This window comes from Miniopterus natalensis, chromosome 4 (genome assembly GCF_054644295.1).
Source record: "Miniopterus natalensis isolate mMinNat1 chromosome 4, mMinNat1.hap1, whole genome shotgun sequence".
Lineage (NCBI taxonomy): Eukaryota > Metazoa > Chordata > Mammalia > Chiroptera > Miniopteridae > Miniopterus > Miniopterus natalensis.
The window spans coordinates 43,557,117-43,581,440 of record NC_142084.1 but is presented as its reverse complement, the minus strand read 5'-3'; the positions used below and the strand labels follow the sequence as shown (position 1 = coordinate 43,581,440).

General features: G+C 41.7%; 1 protein-coding gene across 1 annotated transcript in view; it reads right to left on the bottom strand.

Moving 5' to 3' along the window:
• FHIP1A (FHF complex subunit HOOK interacting protein 1A) overlaps nt 1-24,324 on the bottom strand; it is a 190,921-nt gene that overhangs the window by 42,712 nt on the left and 123,885 nt on the right. The window contains exons 6-7 of the mRNA XM_016211211.2: nt 20,161-20,319; nt 18,105-18,191 (exon numbers count right to left, since the gene is read on the bottom strand). Coding sequence (XP_016066697.2) covers nt 18,105-18,191; nt 20,161-20,319 — 246 coding nt within the window. The remainder of the gene's footprint in view (nt 1-18,104; nt 18,192-20,160; nt 20,320-24,324) is intronic.

The window sequence follows — 24,324 nt, the reverse complement described above, 5'->3', positions numbered from 1 at the left end:
ATTTGACAATCATGGGTGAAGGGAAGTTAACAGGCAGGATGGGGTCCTGTTAGGAAAAATTTTCAAAAACAACTAAAGGAGACTGAACTATCTTCTGCAGGTAATAGGGACCCATTATAGGTTCTTGAGCATGGGAATGATGGTTAAACCATCCCTATTTATGTTTTTAATATGAATTACCACTTCCAAATTTGCTAGCCTTTAGAAAGGCAGGAGTTTTGTACAGCTGGGAGAGGAAAATGGGGTCTCCAGGCAGAATGTTTCCTCCCATGTACAGGCTCTCCCAGCAGAGCTCTGGCCTCCCTCTGCCTCCCTCAAAGTCTCCTTGAGGGAGGAAGAGGGACTGGTCATTTTGAAGAGCCTGTTCCTTCCTCTCTCTTTCTTCTGGGAGCCAGGCTGCCAGCAGAAAATATACATTCTTCTCGCTCCTCCCACCACTGGTTCTGCGTGTGCCTGGGTGAGTTCACCTAATTCTGGGCTTCAATATGAGGAAATGTTGCCCACAGGTGTAAACCCTATTCTCCAGCATTGGTTTAATTGGTAATCAAGGTGCTCTTTTGGTCTTCCATCTGCCTCACTCATTTTTCATAATTCTCAGCTTATCAGAACTCCACTTTATACCTCAATGAGAATATACTGACTTTTCTGAAACTACAGTCCAGGTCCCTCAGCTATGCATATTCGGTTTATACTGATTCATACAAATGTTTTGCACTCTAGGCCCAGAGCTTCAATGACACGGTACTATACTCAAGACAGGGCCAATTTATTGTAAATGAGACAAGACCAACATGGCAGCACACAAGCAGAGCTACTGGGGAACTTGAAAGTGATTCAGAATTGATGGCTGTGGTGTTTGGGCCCTCACCACCTTCTAGGCCCCCGTCTAGGCATCTCCTCAGCTTCCCAATGGTCCAACCCTTTCTGGATGTCCAAAGCCCCACAGCACTCCCATGGCCCAAGGTATGACTTACACTAAAGTAATTGCCCCAAATCATGTTTTCCCTTCTTTCCTACTAACCCCCTTCCACAGTGTTTAAATAAAAATCTGTATTCATCCCCCCTAAGGTAGATAACCAGGGTATATACCAGATGAATGATCAGTGAAATTAACTCTTCTAGGGAGGGGAGCAACTACATTTAAGTGATTAATATGTGATGAGACTAAGTTATAAGATGTTGCTCATATGAGGATGAAAACTGGGTTCACCTTTCCCAGCTGGGACCTCTGTCAACAACCCTTTGCCCTCCTCATTCTCAGCCCACCAGAAGGACAACCGGACACACATGCCATGAAGTGTCCTACTTAATCTCAGACACCTTTTCAAAGGAGGAAAAAAGTTAACTATCATTATCATTATCATCAATTATTACTACTAATAGTAGTTCTAGAAATAGCTACCATTTATGGAATCCCGCTTTCGTGCCAAGCACTGTACAAGGTGCTTTACATACATTACCTGAGTTAATTCACGTTGGTCCTGTAAGGTGGGTATTAGGATTCTCATATGACAGATAAAACTGAGGCTCAAAAACTTGAGCCAAAAGTATATAATAAGTGGCAGGGGCGAGAGTCATCAGAGACCAGGTTTACCTGATACCAAATTTTGTGTTCTTTATACTAGTTTGAGAAGCCAGGACAAGAATTCTAACAATTCCCTAACATTCTCATCTCCTGCCCTCTGAAAACAGAGCAGAAATATTTCAAAACTAAATAGTTATATCAACCATGTGGACTGATTCAGGTCAAGGACACCGTTTCCCATTATAAAAGTTGAAGTTATAGCATTTTGGGGTATTTACACCCATTTCTGTCCTTCTACCACCTCATCCCTCCTCCAACCAATTCAGCTACATTTCTCAGAAGCTGCTCCCAGTGACAGATCTGGACATTGCTCCAAAAAACAGCTTCTTCAAACAACTCCCTGAGCACCTGACTCCTGGAAACCACAGAAAGAAGTGAAATTCATCATTAAGCCAACCAGAGGAAAAAAATGCTCTTAAAACCAGTAAGAGGGAAAAAAAGATTTAATGTGAGAAACCAACTTTCCCTGTCACAGGGACAAGCTCCAACAGTATAGAATCAGTGCAGTCAGATGAGGACAACTACAATAATGCATTAAACTGCCACTCACAAAAGCGCTAACTCTGGCCCTCACTGCTCCTGGCTCTCCTTGAAGTATCCCCATTCCTCAGACCTGGACTGTGCACCAGGACTGACTCCACCAGGACCAACTAGAGATGTAAACATGGAATCACTCAGACGAACCAATAACTTCATTACTCCAATCATAGCAAAGGACAACTTCTGTCCCCAAGCAGAATATTGGTTTTCAAATATGTACCTCCAATGTTCAAACCTGATTTGGAATCACAGCACTCTCAAGGACTTACAGCAGTGGTTCTCAACCCTGGCATGTTAGAATCACCTGGGGAGCTTTTTAAAAAGCTCCTAGCCTGGCTGGAGTGGCTCAGTTGGTTGAGCATCACCCTGTGCACCAAAGGGGTTGCCATGAGTTCAATTTTTGGTCAAGGCACATAACTGGGTTTCAGGTTTGATCCCCAGTCAGGGCAAGTGGAAGGTAGTCAATAATGTTTCTTTCTCTCTCTCTCTCTCTCTCTAAGCATGACGTCAGGTGAGGATGAAAAAATAAAACTAAAAAAGTTTTTAGAAAAAAATAATACCCATGCTCATGCCCCACTTGGATCCTATTAAATCAGAACCTCTGGAAGTGGGGCCAGGATTCCCTTGTTGATTCTGTCGCAGAGACCCACGACCACAAAGGATGACTATACTACATGGTGCTGAGATACCATTTAAAAATATTTCAGCTGATAAGAGTGACAAAGGTTAAAAAAACAAACACCTGGTTGACCAGTACCTTGTAAACAAAAAGATGACCAATCACATTCTTCCCAAAGAAAACTCAGGCCTGGGAGGTAAATGAGTGTTTCAGATCATAGGGCAAAGCCAGTGGTGAGACTGCTGCCCTTTGTCGCTCACTTGGTCATCGAGGTTTCCTGCTTAACGGATACTACCTTCTGCCACCTGCCACATACGTATTTGTAGAGCTTATGAAAAGATTTAAAATCTCTACTGAAGGAAACCAAAGGAGTAATTTGGAAACTTCTCAAAACTTTATTTATCCGATTGAGTAGCAGATTACTGTACCTTACTGAAAACATTAATTGCCCAAATGAGTGCTACAGGATTTCCCAGGAATAATAACAGGATTGAACTAATTCTCAACTATGATGGGAAGGCCCATCATTTGAAATAATGACCTGAAGAATCCAAGCAATGATCAAAAAATCAAGGTTGATATATTGCCCACTTCCTAACCCTCCCTCTACAATTAAAAGAAGAGAAGGGAGGGGGAGAGGAAGGGGGAGAAGGAGGGTCAATAAGGGGCCTTGTTTTTAGCACTGTGAGGCACAAAGTGACCCCACCATCATTCTGGGCTGCTACCCTCACTCCCATGATAGGAACAAAGGGTTGCATGTGAGAATCAACAGATTAATTACATAAAAATATTGTTCCTTTCTTCTTTTTAAAGTAGAGCCACGAAAAAAAACAGACCCAAGAGCGTCTTAGATCCACTAGATGGTGCAAGCTCTCCTCGAGCAGACTGAGCAGGAGGAGAAATTCAAGCAGGCCGTCAAAAACAGTATGGGTGCACCCACAGAGCCCATGCACTACAGAGCAGCCTTGAGAGGGAGGGGATTTGCTAAGAAATCTTTCAATTAAAAGGAGAAATTTTTCCTAAATTCTACATTGGGAGCTCAGGAGTTAACTTATGCCATGGCAGGAATCATGGAACTAAGATTTACTTCAGAGCAGGGTCATGACAAGAGATGACACTGAGGCTTCAAGACTTGGGGATTTGGGTTTTGATCCAAGCTTAATTGGTATTGGTTGTATGAGCCTGAGCAAGCCACTTAACCTCTTTAGTCCTCAGTCTCTTTATCTGAAAATCAAGGAGCTAGGACTAGACAATCTCTGAAATTATGTCTAGTACTAAAATTCTATGAGTACATAACTTACTATGTTTCCATCTCCAATTTAGTCTCTCCATGTAGATTTGGCAAGAACTTTAAGATATTAGTAATTCGTTTACTGAAAAAATATATGAGATGTTAATTCATTTACTGAAAAACAATTATGGGGTGCCTGTTGGGTGCCAAGCATGGAGCTAACATTGTATCAGGAAATAAGGACATGGGAATACATGAGAGAGTCCCTCGCCCTCACTCTATATATAGCCCTCTATAATACTGAAATCTAATGGATTTCAAACTCTAAACTAAATTCTGACACAATGATACCTTCAAAGGAAAAACTGGACAGCTAAATCTACTAGTTGTATTAAAGTATTGAACACAAATATAAATACCATACAGGCTGATCCAGATAGTTTGATGTCTTGATAAATAACCATGGCAATGACATATGGCCAATCATAGGCAACGCAAGCCCACTTCATACAATTTCATTTCCAGATGTGGAGAGCACGTTTCAAACATGAACCTTGGAGCCATCACAGATCCTTCAGTAATATGTTTTGTTCATCTTCCTTCTGCTTCTTTCTATAAAATATCCATATCTTCCTTTCTATTTTTCCCACAATATCTGTCTCAAGTCATTTCTCTGGACTTCCATAATTAAGAGTTGTCTCACTTTCAGCAGCAGCCATCTCTAGCCAATGCTAAACACCCCACCCCTCAAACACCTCACTTGTCTCCCACTCCACGCCATCCCCGAGGGCGAGCTGTGAGCCAGACATAAGCTCATCAACCTGTCTTGACCCCAACAGCTCTGAACTATTTAATCTCTCACTAGCTTTCTCTCTCACTTCCTCACATTTGCCCTATGCACATTCACCCCTACCTAGTCACCATATCTATGTTCACACATTCACTTATTTAGAAAGTGTAAAATACCTACTATGTACAAGCATAAAAATACCTACTATGTACATATGTGTCACATATGCTGCTGTATTATTAGTCCAATGAATGAATGAATAAGCAAACATGTACGGTCTCTACTCTCATGGTGTTTACCACGTGGTAGGAGGAAACACATCAAACCCATAATGATCATACAAAGCAACCTGTAAGCATCACCAACCAAACTCTAAAGATGTAAAGAGGGATTGCCTACTCCTGGCTTGACCAGGAAGGCTTTCAGAAGGAGGTGGCATGTGGCCTGGACATTGGAGCATGAGAAATATTTGAGTTAGCATAGTTGGAGGAGAAAGGCATCTCAAGGAGAGGAAAAACAAAAGCACGGGCATTTAACTAGAAGCTAATTCACACTCGATGTATAGCAAATGGTCCAGGGTAGCTAGAGAAGTGAGTCTACGAGAGGCAAGTGGGAGGAAGTTTGGGATTAACCCAGGAAAAGTTTAAAATAGCTGGACTCTACGGAGCCTACATCTCTGAATGATTTCTCGTAATACCTTGATGTCTATAGTTCTCTACCTATTTCCTCCTGGCAATATGACAAGTTTTATATTATTACAGGTGAAATAATAGTATTATAATCAATGAAAGGACTGCTCAGTCATCTAAAATTATGATTTTTCCAACAAGTACATAGTAAGAACAAATACAGTAGTAATAGTTAACACATACATAGCGCTTACTCTGTGCCAGGCACCTTTTTAAAGTATCAGTTCATTTCATCCTCACAAATTCTATCAAGTAGGCACTATCTTTATCACCCCATTTTACAAGTGAGGAAAGTGGATCAGTGAGATTAACGGTTCTGCCTAAGGGCACACAGCTAGCAAGTGGCAGAGCTGGGATATGAACCCCAGCAGTAAGACTCTAAAGTCCACACCATATTAAACCCTTTGCAAAGAACTTATTCACTGGCCTGGCTGGTGTGGCTCAGTGGTTGAGCAACAACCCAGGAACCAAAAGGTCACCAGTTCACTTCCCCATCAGGGTATATTCCTGGGTTGCAGGCTCATGAAGGAGGCAGCTGATGGATGATGTTTCTCTCTCATCAATATTTCTCTTTCTCTATCCCTCTCCCTTTCTCTCTAAAAGTCAATAGAAACATATTTTTTTAAAAACTTATTCATTGAATACCATGACATCTAGGTTCATGCCAGTGAATAAATTTGCCTTCCACTTTGCTTTCTATTTTAAGTCTATTTACTTAGGCCAGCGTTTCTGTTTGCTTGCTTGCTTGCCTGCTTTGGCACAGCATTAGGTCCAGCATTATAGAGATCCTCCAGGCATGGCAACAAACATAGTTCCATAAGAACAAGTAGAGCTCAACGTCATTACAGGAAGAGGAACAGGGATGCCCCCAAGGCACCATGAGGCTGGCTTCCGGCCAAAGCGATGATACCATGGATCCTATGGCCAATTAGTTTCCTATCTGTCCTGTGAACATGCAAAATAAGAGGAAAGATTTAGATTTCCACTCCCATAACAATATGCCCAGGTCTCAGCTGAATACACACTATGTGCCTTATCTAGAGCCTAGCTGTCTACAAAATATTCAAAGATACAGTGCTTCAAGTAGGCTAGAAGCTTAGCATGAGACCTTAGATATTAATTACAAGATTTCCCTTAGGAAATAAAAAAAAAAAACACAAGTGAATGTTCCAGTCACTTCAGTAATAATCTATTTCCACATTCTCAGAGGCTTTCCACAATCAATAGTAGACATTTCATTATGTGCCCCAGCTGGTGCACAGGTGATAGCTCTGGGATAAACAAAAGACTCTCTTAGGCTTTTCTATATATTAATGATGAGAAAAGTATATTTGTATATGGATCTAAACATCTGTGTGCATCATTTTTCCACTTAATAACCTAGAATACGGAAAGTGAAAAAAGTAGTAAGGTTACAGTGAACTGGCAGCACCATCTTGACTGTGTAACCTCCAATTACCAGGAGCACTTGTTTTCCCTCCTGCCCACAGCACCAAGGCTCTGGTGGGCCTGAGTCAGCAACAGAATGATGATGCTTAATATTCTGTGATACACAGGACATCAGCCAGTATTCCCAATGCCAAGCCGACGACATTCCCCTTTGATTTTTTATGGTATTGACATCACTCACTGTCCACATATCTTGACAGCATCGCACAGGAGAGCAGTTATTTCACAGTAATAATGGCACTTGTACAGCATCCTGAACAATGGGAGGTACTTCCCTCAGTCAAACACTGTACACACGTCAGGGGCAGAAACACATTCTTAGAACCGATAAGAACCCAACAATCTCCTTTCACTACTCACCTTTAGATACTAGTGCTACTACTAAGTCCTTAAATTTTGCAAGTATTTGGACCTATGTCATCTGCTTTGATGGCTAAAACAGCTCCAGAGGGAAGCAGGGTAGGCAGTGTCCGCGTTCTGATACCTCGCTCGTTTGGAAAAGGCTCCACCGCTTCCCACAGTGCTGTTGTCGTCCACCTCCTCACCTGATGATCGCCAGTCTTGGGAGGCTGACACAGTGGGGTTACCACAGATGAAAGAACTGGATCCTTAACTGGGTTAAGATCCTAGAGATCACACACAAAACGAGGGCCCACATCTTCCACACCCTCATCCAATGAAAGAGCATGAACAGCCAGGTGCCGGCAGAAGGACACAGATCAGTGTGACCACGCAAGCGTGCACCGAGAGCAGCCAGGTGCTGACTAACGTGCAAACGGCAGGCCTAAGTCCTACCCATCAGATCAGAATCTCTAGTAGTCGGGAGTTAGCATGTAAGAGGTACCCAGGTAATTGTTGCACATTTAGGTTTGAGAACCTCTGGCATTGAGAATTAGAATAAATAGGAAAAAACAATTCTAGAAACAACTGAGTCACATTCTGAGAACAATGAGGACAGAGTAAATCCAGAATCATGCTGTCTATGAAATAATGTAAAAATGTGTTAAGGAACAATGAGCATATTATCTCAAATCAAAATACTATAGCACTGAAAATGGTATAAAATTCACTCTCCAGTAATATACCAAATCATATGAAGCATGTTTCATTTCAGAGATTCAGTTGTTTAACAGATGATATGTATTTAGTACTCAGCACCAGAGACAATAAGCACTTTAAATGCAGTATCTCATTTATTCCTCACAAGAAGCCATTGAGATGGGTGTTATTATCCATAGATAACCCATACACAGCGATGACCATACTTGCCAGTCATATTGGGAGTTAAGTAACAGAGAGTCAGAACTCAAACTAAGGTCTCTCTAAACTCAAGCCCCATTTTTTAAAACGTTAAGCTGTACTGCTTCCCAAAATTGTATTAAATGAATATAATGCATTAACTGGATGTATTAAATGGCACACACTAACTCAGTTTTCAATTACTAAATCAAGTATTTCAAGTCAAAGACTCTTAAAACTGTCACCAAAATCTTCTAGGTCTACTTAATAACTGGCTCTCATTGGATAGAGCAATTATTAATTTAGGCTGCCTAGAGCCGGCCTGCTTAATATGATTTTTCACCCAAGTTTAATAGTCCTGCTGCGGATCCATGTTACATAGCTGCAGGCCTGCGACAGGACTGGGCCTTTTAATTACCTCGTTCAACTGCCATTACTGACAGTCTACAGTGATCCTTATATCTGTGCCACGGCCTCTCTGCTTCCACAGTACTCTACTATTTAAGTTCGTAACTGAGGAGACAGAATGATTGTTTGGTCCCTGACACTGCCATCCAGCATCAAACAGGAACCACAACACAATAAAAACTTGAGGTGGCACCAGGCCACCTCCTGCTGAGCTCAGGCATCCATGGTGCACAGTCTTCCCAGCTGCCAGATGTCCTGAAAGGGAGTAAGTACCTCCCCACCCCGGAGCCCACTGCAGCCTGCCTGGGAGGCTGTGAGACAGCAGCAGCAGCTTCTATGCAAAACCACCTAACTTCTCCAGGGCATCCCTGAGACCCTTTCACTTTGCACCAGACCCGCAGCCGGTGGGCACGCAGGTGTGCTTTCAGCAAAGTGGAAAACAGAATCACTTAAGTGACTTGTCTACTCCAGGCCTGGTAATAAACACAGTTCCACATGAACAAGGAGAGCTCAACATCATCACAGGAAAAATAAGCTGGTAGAAAACAGAGCAGGACAACATTCGGGGGCCTTGAGTGCTCGAACATTTTGGGTCAATAATCTAGAGAACGGGTTTTAAAAACCAAATTACTGAAATGCCTAAGTAAAAATACTATCCCACTACAGTTTTTAGTATGGTTCTCCCCAGAGCTAGAGTCTAGCGGGGACCTCCATAACTCAAGAAAAGCTATTATGGCTTTAGGAAAGAACCACCAAATTTGGCAAATAAAATCTCAATGTGCCAGGGCCAAGATGGCAACCTAATTCCATGGTTTTGATTCCTTCTTTCTTCCAACTTCCCACTGAAAGGAATGACCTAGTCAATGAAATTTCACAGCATTAGTGGAAACCAGAACTAAAACTTTAAGGTGTTTTTCATCAGAAAGTGATGCAGATGACAGCAGAATGACAGAGCACCAACATGCTCAGCAGCCAAAGAACGCAACTGGAAGTCTGCCAGAAGAGCCAGCAGGAGACCTGTCTCTTGCCACCCAAAACCCCCTCCACCACCTCCCAGGCTAGAGATGATTGAGGGAGGAGGGATAGAAGTGGAGCTCAGTTAGGTGACAGGCCGTTCTGCTCATTCTACTGGAGACTGAAAACAGTAAAACATAAGGGCTTAGGTACTCCTCCCAGACTCTGCACCCAGTTACAGCTCATTAACATTTATTAATGATGATCATTTGAAGATGACATTTAATTGCTCTTCAAATCTTCAGTCACCAGTTTTGTGGCGCATAAAAGTCTAAAACATCCCTAGCTGGTGAGAGCCCAACTGGGCTCTAAAGGGGTCCCAGCCCACCCCACCCACAGGCACATTAATAGCAAGCGAACAACACACGAGTGTGGCTGCTCCCAGCCTCTCAGAATGTCCATCTTTTCTCCTTTAGCCCCCCAAAACTTCCATCCATCAACCTAAGTCAATAAGCCACGAATTACTGAGCTCACTGGACACAGCTCATGAATATGTATATGTATATGTATGTTTGGAAGACAAGGTTGTAAAACAAATGGGCTCCATTGTGGCTTATAGGAACCCAGCACACATACCTTTGAAGAAATGTTGAAATCCTTCTACCATGTATACTGTCCCAGCATGGTTTCAGAATGCAAGATATGGTGGGAAAATCGGTTTTTCTGGTAGATTTTTGTGCTCCTGGTTTTCCAGGCACACACATGTGGAATAACTTGCTGAATGAAACACAGCTAGTCGCTCTCTGCAAAAATCTGAGGTACAGGCTTGCTTTGAGGTCACAGTTACTACTGCTAATGCCTGTGAGTTGCCTGCAGAAAAGGATGGTGTGTGATTTGCTTTTCCTTCCATCCATCCCTTGCTTCAACACCCGCAATGTCTCTGTCCTCAACTACTACAGACAGCCCTGAATTTCTTCCTTAATTTCTTACCAGTCTCCAAATAGAGGAGCCAATATAACCCACAAAACAGAAGGCCACCTGAGTTCACAAGACATGTGACAGAAATAATATGACTGAGCCCAGGGTGCTATTTATGCAACTCTTTCTGCTCCAGACACCCTCCAGTCCCCCCTAGGCCTGCTGAAGCCATCTTCGGCCACTGTTGCCAACTGTCTGCTGGTCTCCCGCCAGCCCCAGACCCCTACACAACACACCTGGACAAAGACTCTTCCAAGCTAGTGGCAAAGCCAATCAGCCTGCTTCCCCCTGTTCCTGTCTGCTGCTCCTCAGCTTGATCACTGCCTTCAAAAAGAGGGAAAAGGACTTGATAATCCTTTCACTGGGCCATCTCTTTCTAACTGGGGACTTTCTCCCACTGTTACCATCATCTTCAAACATATATGGACCACCTGAAACATACAGGGCACCATGCTACCCTGCACAGCAGGGCTCAGCACACATTTTCTGAGAAGGGCCAAAGTGAAATATTTTAGGGTTCGTCATTCTGTTGTATACTCCTTTCTTTTTTAATTGTGGGTATGCATATGCTATAAAATTTACCACCCGAACCATTTTTAAGTGTACAGCTCAATAGTGTTAATGGCATTCACACTGTTGTGCAACCAATCTCGAACTCTTTTCATCTTGTGAAACTGAAACTGTACCCATTAAACAATAACTCATTAGCCCCTCCTCTCGCCCCTGGTAACCATTATTCTTTTTTCTGTCTCTATGAATTTGGCTACACTAGGTACCTCATGTAAGTGGAATCGTGTGGTATTTGTCCATTTGCAACTGGCTTATTTTACTTAGCACAAGTCAAGGTTGATCCACATTATAACATGTGTCAGAATTTCTTTCCTTTTAATCAGTTATTTTACTATTATTATTATTGATTTTAGAGAGAAATGAAGGGGGAGAGAGAAGGAAACATCAATTTGTTGCTCCACTTACTTATTCATTCATTGGTTGCTTCTTGTATGTGCCCTGACCAGAGATGGAACCCACAACCTTGGTATATCAGGACGATGCTCTAACCAACTCTACCTGGCCAGGGCAGAATTTCCTTCCTTTTAAAGGCTGGATAATATTCCTGTGCGTGTGTGTGTGACATTGTTTATCTATTTATCTTTCAATGGATATAAAAGCCACTCTTAACTCTCAAGATACACAATAACAGGCCCCAGATCATAGTTGGCCAAACCCTGCTCTAGAGGCATAAAAAAGCATACTTCATAGACCAGATGTTCTAAAACTTTTTCAGTTCGTGGTACCTTCAGTATATCAGTAATTTTTCCATAGCACCCAGAAGCCAAAAAAAATACCCAAACATCCCATTTATTAGAGTATTTAAGACTGAACAACTTAATATGTAGTTAAGTCCTAATAACTCATCTCCTGCTAGGCAATGACACCTAAGAATCAGACTGGACACTGCCAACCTTGCTCTGTCCCACACCGATTTTCATGTGTATTTGCTTTATAGCACAGGACCCACCCTAAACTCGGCTTTGCAAAGGTAAAAGCATATTGAAAGGAATGTGTACTGAATGCCGAAACTGAACTATTTCAAGCTAGGCATTCACATTCACTTAGTATCCGACAGAGGTCACTGTGTTTTCCTCACAAATGTAATGTATCTGACAGAGTCCATGTGAGTTCACCAGAAGCCCCAGGGCTCTTTGGCACACTGTTTGGGAACTGTAGGTATAGATTCTTCCAGGGGGTTCAGGATAGAGGTGGGGACACAGAGTCAAATACCAAGAATATACCAAACAATACAAAAGCACATATGATCAGTGCAAAATGACTGACACAGACATTAAGAGCTATAAATTCTAGAAGAGAAAGAAGCCTAGAACCCCCAAAGTCAGGGATAGCTGAGAAAGAGAGGCAGATTTAAGCTGGTCCTTGAAGACAGCATAAGAGAAAACATTCACGTCTAGCAAGTTGTTAGTGTATCTGCCTGTCACATTCAAGTCTAACTAGGATTTTAGGCTCCAAGGGTAAGGATCAATACACAGAATTGGGCAGTAACTATATAAACTATAAAAAGTAGACTTCCTTATGTGTTTCTAGAAAATTTTAAACCACAGTTGACTTAAGCATTTCTAAACACACACTGTAGATGCCATCTAATTAACACTCTAAAGCGCTGACCCTAGTAAATAAGTGTGCTGGATGCCTTCTGTTTGCCCCTCCCCATCTTTTCACCCTGTGCTGAGCCCCAGTTGGCCTGAATAGACCACTTTTTTCCATGATATCCTTGCGACCTGGTTTCCTTTTGGGTTCGCCCGATGGGAGGCCAGCAGGACAGCAGAGGAAGGAAGGAGAATAAAGTTCTGCTATTTATTTTATTCCACTGACTTCCTCTCTGAGGGGTTGCCTCAGGTTTGGTTGTGACCCATGACAGAAGTTCATGGTTCCTATCAGGTGGCCCTTTCTATATAGTTCTCTGACCCTTAACAAACACAATCAGTCCTAGGGGTGGTAGCCATGGGAAACATGCACAGAATATGGCCACCAATTGATACTCTTCTCATCAAGAGGCTGATCCATGCCCTCTCCCCTGGAAAGTGGTTGGGTTCTGTGACTACTGAGAACAATAAAATATGACACAAGTAACACTGTTTCAGTTTCCAGGCTGGCAGCTTTTATTTCCTGTCTCTTGGAGCCCTCAACCCACATTAGGAAATCCAACCACCTGAGGCTGCCATGCTGTGAGAAAACCCAAGCTAGCCCTGTGGAGAGGCTTTGTGGAAAGGGAAAGAGGCGGAGAGACAGATCCGTCCAGCCCAAGCTATTTGGGCCCCAGCCATTGTACTCACCCAGCTCAGGCCCTAGACCTCAAAGAACAGAAATAAGCGGCCCCCTCCGTGCCCTGCCCTAATTCCTGAACCAGAGAAGTGTGCTTTATACTAATGATAAATGATTAAGTCTTTAAGTCTGGGGACAGCTTTATCACACAGCAATGGGTCACTGAAACATCATACTCTTGTAAAGAGTCCCCTCACCACCCAATCTGAGTGCCATCTGTTCTTTTTCGGGCCCTGACTTATGAAATACCTATGACAGTCATTAGGACTGATGATCACGTTCTAGGCTTCTTTTCTTCTGGGAAAATGAAATTGCACTGCCATCGGAGATCAGATGTGGCCAGGTGATTTGTTTTGCTTTAGACAATGAAATGTGAACAGAAATGACATGTGTCACTTCCAAACAAGAGCTTCAAAAGCCAGTGGGCCATTCAATATGATCTCTCCTCTCTGACATTATGACCAGTGATATCAGATGGTGAAGGACCTATCGACCTGGGTCCCTGAGTGAGGCTATCTTGGAGAGAAGACCTACAAGCTGCTCATTCCACACCCCAAGATGGACAAGCCGTGCGGACAAAAACATAAGCATTTGTTGTTTCAGTCCCTGAGATGTTGGTGCTGTTTGTGACTGTAGCATAACTATAGTGACTGATACAGTAAGTTCCTTTCTCAAGCTAATCTTGACCAAAACGACCCCATGCATGAGAGGATCATTTGAACTCCTGAATGTTCTGCACAAAAAAAGGAGGTCTGTAAATTAAGCAAATATATGTCTATCTTTCTGACAGCTCCAATCAGGAAAACCATGGAAATCAACCACGTGGAAATGCAGTGGCCACGGGAATGCACCTCCTAGACCTCCAGCTACAGGGAGCATACGTGACAGGGGCCCCTGTAGCTACACTGAAATCCTCCCACACCTCCCACAGGCTGCTCACAGCCAATGACAACGCAGCAGGGATGCTTGGCAGACCTGTTCCTGGGAGTCACAGGCCTCTCACAGCCATCCAGGACACTCCCAGTCAACCCTATACCCTCCTCTTCACTGGGGTCAGATTTGCATTGCAGTCTGACAACTCCCCCGGCCTTCCCCATCTTGCTCCCTGTTTTGTCTCTCACCAGCATTTCCCCTAGCAAAATCTGTGCACATTTAATCCCAGCTTGGCACCCACTCCACTGAGAACCCAGACTAATACAACCATAACAATGAATATTCAGCCTTGAAAGTTTAGCTTTGATAAATTAAACATACAGAGAGAGACAAAAGAACTAGCTCTTGCCGGATGAGGGCTGTCCCATTAATCTAAAATCATAATTATTTTTGTACAACGTGATGTCCATGGCTATGTCTAGATCTAATTCCTAAATGGCCTCTATAAATATGGTATCGTTTTCTCTAATGTGACTTTTACAAAGTGTGATTTTAACCTATCTCCAAAAATGTATCCTTCCCTAAGTGTAGAAAATAGGTTTCCGATCTCTTCCCAAACCCTGGAGACCATGCATTTTGGAACTCAAAACTTCATATTTTAGAAAAGTACTATTACATCTACCATATTTGACATAACCCAGCAGATCTGGAGCAGAACGCTACAATCAAATACATTAATATTTCTTCCAAAAAACATACAAATATAAACACAAGTGAAATTAAAAACAGCCTTGAGACAATTCAGTTATGGGTTTGCCACCAAAGAGTATGGCAAAAGGTTGTGCTGCCACATCAATTATTTAAAAAATTCAGTTTTCACAGATGTTTGCATCTGAGTTGTGAATAAAGGATTGTGGGCCTGTACATCCACACGACAGAAAACTATGCAGCCTATAAAAAACAAACAAACCCAGATACGCCTTTGTACCAACACCAGAGGATACATGGCCGCCCCACAGCCCTGGATGAAGAAAGCACACAGCAGAACAGCTTGCACAGGAGGTATTGCCTTAAACACACACAGAGTGGGAAGAGGAAAGGTGGAGACAATCTTCACCTGTCAAGCACCCCCCCACTCCCCTCCTCTTCCTACCCACAACCCTTTGCAATGGCTTCAGCTCTCATTAAGAAATGCTATGGAGATACTGTTTATGAGTATTGATTGTGATGTGGTAAAGTTTTTAAGTATGAATTTATTTTTATTACTTCTGAGACAGAGAGACTGTCTCATAAATTCACCTCTGAAAACTGCCTACACTGATGGTAGGTAACAAGAATGTGTTGCATAAACTGGGGGCTGAGATAATGCACAAGGAAATTTACTTAGGGTATTAAATAAGGCTCTTCTGTCAAGGCAAGTGACCCAGAATGTGAAATCTATGGACAGGAGCCCCTGAAGTAGACTCAAGACTCGCAGGTATCCCTTCCACATCACTGGGAACTCCTCAAGAAACACCCAATTCTGACTTCTTTGCTCATCTGCTTCTGAGCGCCTGTCCTGCCATTCATAAAAGGCCCTTTCTTCATCAAACACTTAGGAAGCCAAGAGCCAGAGTAGAGGCTGTTACCTCCCCACTCCCACCCCCAGGCACACTTCCTTCCTAAGCCTTTAATTCTAAACGATAAAAACACAAACAAAATTTTAAAAAATGAAGAGCAGGAAGAAAAATTAATTAAGGAAGGAATATTCTCTTTAGTCGCTCAATAGTCCTGGGAAAAATGGCCTGCAATAGATGAAAGTTAAGGGATCTTAATTAGGGATTGAAAGCCTAATATGGTAGCGTTCACTTTGCATTTTATATACTTAGTATTGCCTTTTTTTTCTTCACAATAAGCATGTATGAAAATACCTTCATGATTTAAAAAACTTCATCTTATTTGTGGGCATTACTGAGAACAATCTTAGTTAATATATGTAAAGTGCTACTCTTACTGTTCTCTATGACCCACCGTCTGGGAATGTACCAGAGCGAACACTCGGCTTGGCACTCTGACAAACATCATTCATTTGTGTGCTATTTATTCAACCTCTAAATCTATGGTGCTGTGCTTGGCCCTGGAGACACTCCAGTGACAAAACAAGTGTGAACCCTACTCCCAAGAAGCAGGCAGACCATTGTGGAGATGGACATTAAGCAAGTTACTGCACATTTAATGATCCAATTCCACTTGTGGTGAGTGCTATAAAGGAGAAGCACAGTGACCGCCAGATCCTCATGGCAGCTCTCTGAGGTGATCTCATCCTCAATTATGGATAAAGAGTTATCATTAATATTTGTAACATTAAGGTAGGCTAATTATAATACCATAAAATATACTGAACAAATAATTTTATAATTACAGCTATTATGACAATGACTTGGGAAATTATTTTATATTAACCAGTCAATGAGGGAAAGGATGGGAACAAATGTGGAAGAAAGTCTAAGTGTGTGGGAGAATGTGTGGATAATTACTGCCAAAGGACTTCACCAGCACTGTCGTATTCCTCTACAGAGGAAAATTCCCCCTGCAGAGGATGAGCAACCTTCACTTCCCAGAACACCCACACCCAGAACAGCAAGACACTAACAAAAAGACGACCTGGAAGGAAATACGAGGTGTGTATTTTCTGAAGATATGTTCCATATTTTATAAGACATTTTTAATTGCAAAGACTTGGTCCCTTTGTGCCCACAAACTACTAAAATAACCTGGAAACCTCAATATTTTGATGTTCAAACCACATCCAAGATGACCTCTTAAGCCTAGAAGTAACACAAAAATTCTCATCAGAGCAAGTACCCTGTTTGTTTGGAAAACACTGTCATTGTGCTCAAAGGTACTAAGTGGCAAGATGTGAACATCTTCCACCAAGACCCGCTGCTCTACCAGACAAGCATGCAAAAAGGCTTGCTGTAGTTGTAATACTAACCACCGTATCTGTGGTATGCAATTGCCTAGAAGGTAACATCTAAATACTTTGGAAATTGTGGTGGAGGAGGGAAGACCTGCTGCTCTAAACTAGAATTCCCATCAGCATTACAGCCAGGCTTCAACATTGCCATAATTAGGTAATCCTGGATTCTGTAAAATGAGAGCCCATGGAAACGGAACTTCCAGCTGTAGAAAGGTGGGCATTCCATCACGAAGCATGTGATAAGTAGTTCCTTGCTTCTCTCCTGACCAAGGCTGGCAATTCCAGTAACTTGACAAAGATCCTCTTGAACTAAATACTGTATATGTCTATATGTGAAGAAAGAACTACTTAAAATTAGAATTCTAAGTCCATGGGTATCTCCTGACAGCTCACAATGAAAAAGCTATCAATTGACTTATTGCACAAAATGAGAGTGTCACAGGGAATTCAGACTGGTGCTAGTGAGACAGCCAGCCTTTGATGGGTCCTTAATTTGGCTTCACTTTTAATGTTTTGCTGTCACAAAATTTTTATAATAAAAAATTATTTTCTAAGAGATGGCAAATCCATGGGACTTTTGCTACCAGTGCTCCTCTCCACATCCACAGTAAACCTACACCCCCTGTGACAGACTTGGCCCTCAGCTTAACAGGGAGCTCCAAGCAGCCACCACCCATGAACTAAGTAGGCACAAGAGTCAGTCTGTTTGCCAATTCTGCTTTAGACTATCTTACTTGACATTCGAAATGCTGTATTCTATGACACCAAATGGATCCCATCAGACTTAAGCTGTTGCGACAGTTAGGGCTGAGTTCAATATGCCTAAGGAGTATGGGTGAAGCGAGAAATGAGGCTAACGTCACCATCAAATCAATTACAGCATGTTCGCCCTCCTCAGTTTCCATCAGTTGTACCACAAACAGATAAAAGATTACATCAGTCAATCACTGACCTTATGGAGAGCAGGAGCCAAGACTGGTACCAAGAACCCATTGTAAATATAATTTACAAGCTGATTACGAATTAAGGGATGAGCCACCTAAGAGAAAAAGAAGTAGTTATGAAAATTACAAAGAATTCAATTTTGGGGTCTTTCTTAAAAATCAAGCATTTCTGTGTACATCCAGAATTCAAAATAGAAATCCAAATTTTGGCCATTTACTTCATGGTTAAAGAATAATTAAGACTTCAAACCACCATTGAATTTTTTCAGATGGTTTATTCCAGTATAAACAGTTTGGACTTTCAAATTAAAAACAAATAAAACCAAAACCATGGGTAATTTTAAGTTTCCATTTGACAAAACAAAAAAATAGACAATAAATAGACTGAAGATGTATAAAGAGTCACAACGTAAAATTCACAAACAGGAAAGTATAATTTTACCCCATATTTTCATCTATGTCGCATCTCAACTTGTGACTGATTTTTAAAAAAGAATACAATTGTCAAAATGGGCAATTAAATAAATTTATTTTGCTGGCAGAAAATAATTTCTCATTTTGAAGGTGCATTTTCTGCTACTCATTTTACTGAGGAGGAAGGCATTTAGAAAATCTTTTCATAAAAAATAGATCCTATTCAAAAGCAGAAAACATTATCAGAGGTACAAGACTTCCTATATTTTATTTACAAAATATATTCTCCATGGGTAACCCTAATATCTTTCTTTTACTAATCTGTACCGTTGAAAGTATTACAGATGTCCCCTTTTCTCCCCCCACTGACCCCTTCAACCTGCACCTGTCTGCCCCCAGGCCTACTGCAATTATTGTCTGTGTCCGTGGGTGATGCATATACGCACGTAAGTTCTTTGGTTAATCTCTTTTACAAGTAATCTTTTCAATAGGACCCCCCGAAACAAACGAACAAATCTTAAAAGTATATGGCCTCAATTTCAAAATAGAGTATGAAACATATCACTTCTCTGTTCTTAAAATGCCTGTTAGCTTTACTTCTCTTTCTTAAAAAAACAACAAACTATAAAGTCAAATAAAATAAAAAGCAATTTCTAGGGAAGTGAGGCTAGATCTTTAAATTACTAATAATCTCTCTGTGTGTACATCTGAGAAGAAACTAACAGTTTCATCTCTTTTATTTCTGCACACTTATGCAGGAAAATGTTGATAGACTGTAATATTAAAGAAAAAAATAACTTAAAATGTAATCCACTTATCTTATATATAAATAAAACTTCCTTTGACTTAGCAATAAAAATGAGATGGGAACCAAAGTAATTTACTTGCATTTCCTTCCAGAAGCTATTTCTTTATTTGGTAGATAAACAGATTATACTAACATTTTTCACCTCACAATCACCATAAAGAAAATTTGATTTCTTAATAAATCCAATATTGAGGTGATGTTTATGCTGTACAGAAATAAAACATTTTTTATGAAAACCTACTACATCCTTAAATGTATATAAAATCTGATTTTTACTGAAAACGGTAACAAGAAATCTGAAAGTAAAAATCTAATCAAGAAGCCAAATATATAGAGTTCAGTGGCTTTTTTTCCCCCGAAGCAGGCCAATTTCAAAGCAAATTTCATTTGTGTTGCTAAGAAGATGCTTAAGTTCTTCTAAATTCAATTGGGATAACAATATTCTTTATGTAGTATGCACCATTAAACACAATAAAGTGTTTTCCTTTATAGACTCCCCAAAAGACCTTGAAATAAAAGTGGTATAATTTGGAGTACTTAGAAGCCTAAAAATATCTATTTAATGAGTCAGGCATTGAACTTATTTTTGATGGTTAAGTGGATAATCAAAACAGAATTAACATTTTTTATAAGGAAGATAAAGAAAATCTACTTATTTTTTCTCAATTAAAACTTCCCAGAAACCCATAAACTAATATTTTTACTCACACGAGGACATTGAAGTAAAGCATCAATATTCCAAAAACATTCAAATTAAAAAGGGAACGTTTATAAACTACTCCTTTACAATGCTTGTACTCTGAATGGACCATAACGAAGGGTCCCTGTATTGTGCTCAGTACCTGTATGACAGCATTGCAAAATTCCAAGGAGTTCATGAACTGGACGAGAGAAGGGAGTAGGAGCCAGTCATCTTTCAGAAGGCAGTGCCACTCCTCGCCTTTCTCTTCTAGCTTTGTAGGCAGGGAAGAGTAGAGACCACTGAGCCCAGTTGCAAGCACCTGTGTTCGGGAATAAAAGTGCAATCAGCTCTTTTCCAAAGCCTTAACCTGGAACTAACAGCTCCCGAGAGAGGTCAATGCCACTGATCCAAAGACTGTACTTGAAGTAGCAAAGTATTAAAGTATGAGAGGGTATTTTGATAGCTAGGAAGGATTCAACAGGTGGTGACAGCAGGGAAGGGCAACTCCAGTAGAGGACAACTCCAGCAGCACCCAGGGTATTTGGTTAATAGGTACATGGTTGATATGCATTTACTTAATCTCCTATGTACCTGGCATATGCTGGTCTGCGGTAGGGGAGTGAGGGAGACACATGCAAAGATAAAGAAAACATGATTCCTGCCCCCAAGCTGTTCAGGAGAGGGGCAAACTCATAAACAATGCATTACAATACACTGAGTGCAAATAGAGAAGGCACTCACCCCAGTCTATGGGAGGAAGCCCTGAACTACAGAGGTCCAGAAGAGAAGATCTCACAGGTAAGAAATGGCTTTACGAGAAAGATTCCTGCAAACATGTTAAAGGTCATGACTGATACATGCATATTTACCATTTGAAAAGCACTTCAATCTGATCTCCACAAATGATAACAAGAAGAAAGAACTGGGGGTCGTGGGTCAGTTAGATGTGATGACAAGAGTTCAAACAGAGCTACAGCGGGGCTAAGCCGAAGCACTGGCAGTAGAGAAGAGGGGAGGAAATAAATTTGAGATTCACGTGTAAGGTGGATGTGAGGGTGAGCTAACCATGACATCTATCGATCTGGTATTGATCCAAAGTTCCGTCAGTGCTCTGTTCCTAAAATGACAGCGTTTGGGCTTAGTAAGTGAGGGTGAGGGAGAACTCCAAACTATTAAGTAATTCAGCTTGGTCATTAAGAAAATGGTGTTGTTAACAGAGATAGAAATGTGGGCAAGGAACCCACTTGTGCTGCGTGCCTGTTGAGTTTATCTTGTGAAGTATCATCTGAGAGAAACGATGAATGTCACAGTTGGGAAGCCTCCTAGCTGGGAAGAGATCCTGATGTGGCAGATGTGCAACGGGTTGGTGGGAACAGCACAGGAGAGAAGCAAAGAAGTTTCTATAAAAGGCCTCCCCTCCAGGATCAACACTGAGGTTCTCAGGGACTCAGGTGGGCTAGAAACATTCAAGAAAACATTCAATCCTAACTTAGGCCCAGAAAAGAAATAGCGAGGTATTCATTGATCTCAGAGTGTAATGAGAGATGAATGGGCAATTATAATAGTGTGATAAATGTTCAGAATATATAATGGAAAACATACGGTGCTTTGGATATACAAGACAACTTAGTCCAGACTTGGGGGGGGGGGGGCAGAAAGTGGTCTCAGGGAAGTGATGTCTGAGCTGCTGAAGAATAAACAGTAGATGGCCAGAAAAGAGTGCTGAAAGGAAGACTATTCTAGCAGAGGATGTATGGAAGCTCAAAGGAAAAAGAAAAGATGGCATCTTCCAGGAACTAAGTGCAGTACTAATGGAGTGTAGAACTAGAGGTGGAAAGAGCCCAGCAAGGTAAGCAGGAGTCAGACCCTGCAGGGTTTTGTAGGCCAGGATAAAGATCTTGAGGGACATCCCATTGGAGAGCCCAGTAGGCAGCTGTGTGCGGCTGAAGCTTAGGAGAGGGATCTGGACTAGAGATGGAGATCTGGAACCATCCATTTGTAGATGGTACTTCAAGCCACACAGACCAGAGAGAGAAGGGAAGGGAGATTTAAGCAGATGAGATATTACAAAATAACCCACAGTGCCTGGCATCAGAAACAGAAAGTCAGAGGAGGTGTGGGTCCAGGTATGCTGAACTTGTAAAAATTATCTACAAACTCATCGCTGCCTCTCCTTTTACCCTTGTCCTGTTCCCACAGCACCCTCTGTATCCCTTTGTGTAGCAACTGTCATTCCTGCGTTTATTAGTTTGCTGGCTATCTTCTCCATCTCACCTGGTCTCACTTGTTCAGTCCAGTCCACAGTGGAGGTATAGATGATTTGTGCAGGCAAGTATGTGGAATATCAGAGGCCAGCAGTACTTCCCATGAGTAACACATTCAGCTCAACAACAGAGGCCAGGCCTGGCCTGAGAAATGAGGACCCGAAGGTCTTAGAGCAGAGAAACCAGATGATGCTACGGGAAGGGGGTGTGTGGGTGGGGTCATGTGGAGTAGAAGCCCACAGTGGAGTAGGAAGGGCAGTGAGAGAAACAGATGAACCATTTCAATAGTTGAGAAATCAAAAGCTTATATTCACTTCTCTGTTCTGTTTCCTAGTGACCACTTTTCACTCATTCATTCACTCTCTCATTACTGAGCATCTTCAGGCCAGGTACTAGGGTGAGTACAGAAAATACAACAGTAAACAAGATAGTGGCTTTACCTCTTTTTCATAATCAGAGCACCTGGGGTCCCAAAGGAGAATGTCCCCTATTTAAAGTACTTATCTCCTTCTCAACATCCCCAAACCAATCACTTTAATTCCAGTTTCAAATGAGACCCAAGTGAGTTGCCTGTAATAAATTAGAAACCTCTACCGAGAGAGAACAGAAACCAAAAGCTCTCCTTGAAGGGAAATCTAACCTTGATGCCACATTTTAAAAATCAATTACATTTGCTAACTCACACTAAATTAACCACAGAACAAAGGCTTGAATTCTGCATATGCCCGATTCCTTAACCATGTTGAGGCTTTGAAGATGAATTCATAAAGACAGGCTTAATTTGTCTGACTAAAAAGCTGGGAATAACTATTTAGTATATCAATATAATTACAGCAACATTAATCTTCAAATTACATACATCAGTGACAGTAATTAAAAATAACACATACCTAATATTCACTTTTTTAAAAGAGTATTCTTGGAAAAGGCATGGCTAAGATGGGAACAGAAGCCTGTCTATACAGGACAGTGCAGTGTCGCAGCCGGACACGGAGAACTGCCACGTTCTTGCCACTATACGTGGGGCTAGAGAACGTCTCTGCTATGTCCTTCAGGCAAAGAAGCATGGGAGAACATACTCTGCAGAATAAAGAGTGTTGCATAGTCTTAGGAACAAGATTCTAAGTCCTTATTGCTCAATATTTATATCCTTTCTAGGACTCTGCTCAGGGTTCAGAGCCACTCGCCCCACCCACATATATTTCTAGAGCATCGACGATGGCCCAGGTGCTGGAGAAAGCGAAGTGAACAGGTCAGACTAGGTGAAATGGAGAAGACAGGCGGCCCGGCCGGGCGTGGCTCACGCGTTGACCTAGGATCCAGGCGATCGGGGTTCGATTCCCAGTCAGGGCACGTGCCCGGGTTGCGGGCTCGATCCCCAGTCGGGCGCGTGCAGGAGGCAGCCGATCAATGACTCTCTCATCATTGATGTTTCTCTCTCTCTCCCTCTCCCTTCCTCTTTCTGAAATCAATAAAGACATATTTAAAAAAAAAAAGAGAGAAGACAGATGATAAACTAATAAACGCAAGAATGACGACTGCTACTCAAAGGGATACTGAGGGTGCAGTGGGGACAGGCCAAGGGAAAAGGAGAGGCAACAACGAGTTTGTAGATAATTTTTCCAAGAGCTTACTGGCACAATCTATTTACTTTTAAGTTTCATTTTTAATTTAATTTAAAAATACATAGACATTCAATAGCTAATTAAAAATAAAATGCCCATCCACTATTTTAGCCGTTCATTGATCCTGGCCACACAAAAGTAATTATAAAACGTATTTATTCCTAACACGTTAAGTATTAACCCAATATTTTTAATTTATTTTCTCTCAAGAGTCTCCTTAAAAGAAAATAACCACCACATAAAACTATAAGGAGAATAACAGATCATTTAAAAAGCAACACCTCCCTGAAAGCGGTATAAGCACGATAGCTGTTGAGACCATGGATTTTAGTGTGGAACTAAGGCAGCTGCTGGGCCTGACTCTGCCATTGACAGGCAGTGATTAAGTCCTCTAGGGTTCAGTTTCTTTACAGAGTTGCTGAGGGGATTAAAGAA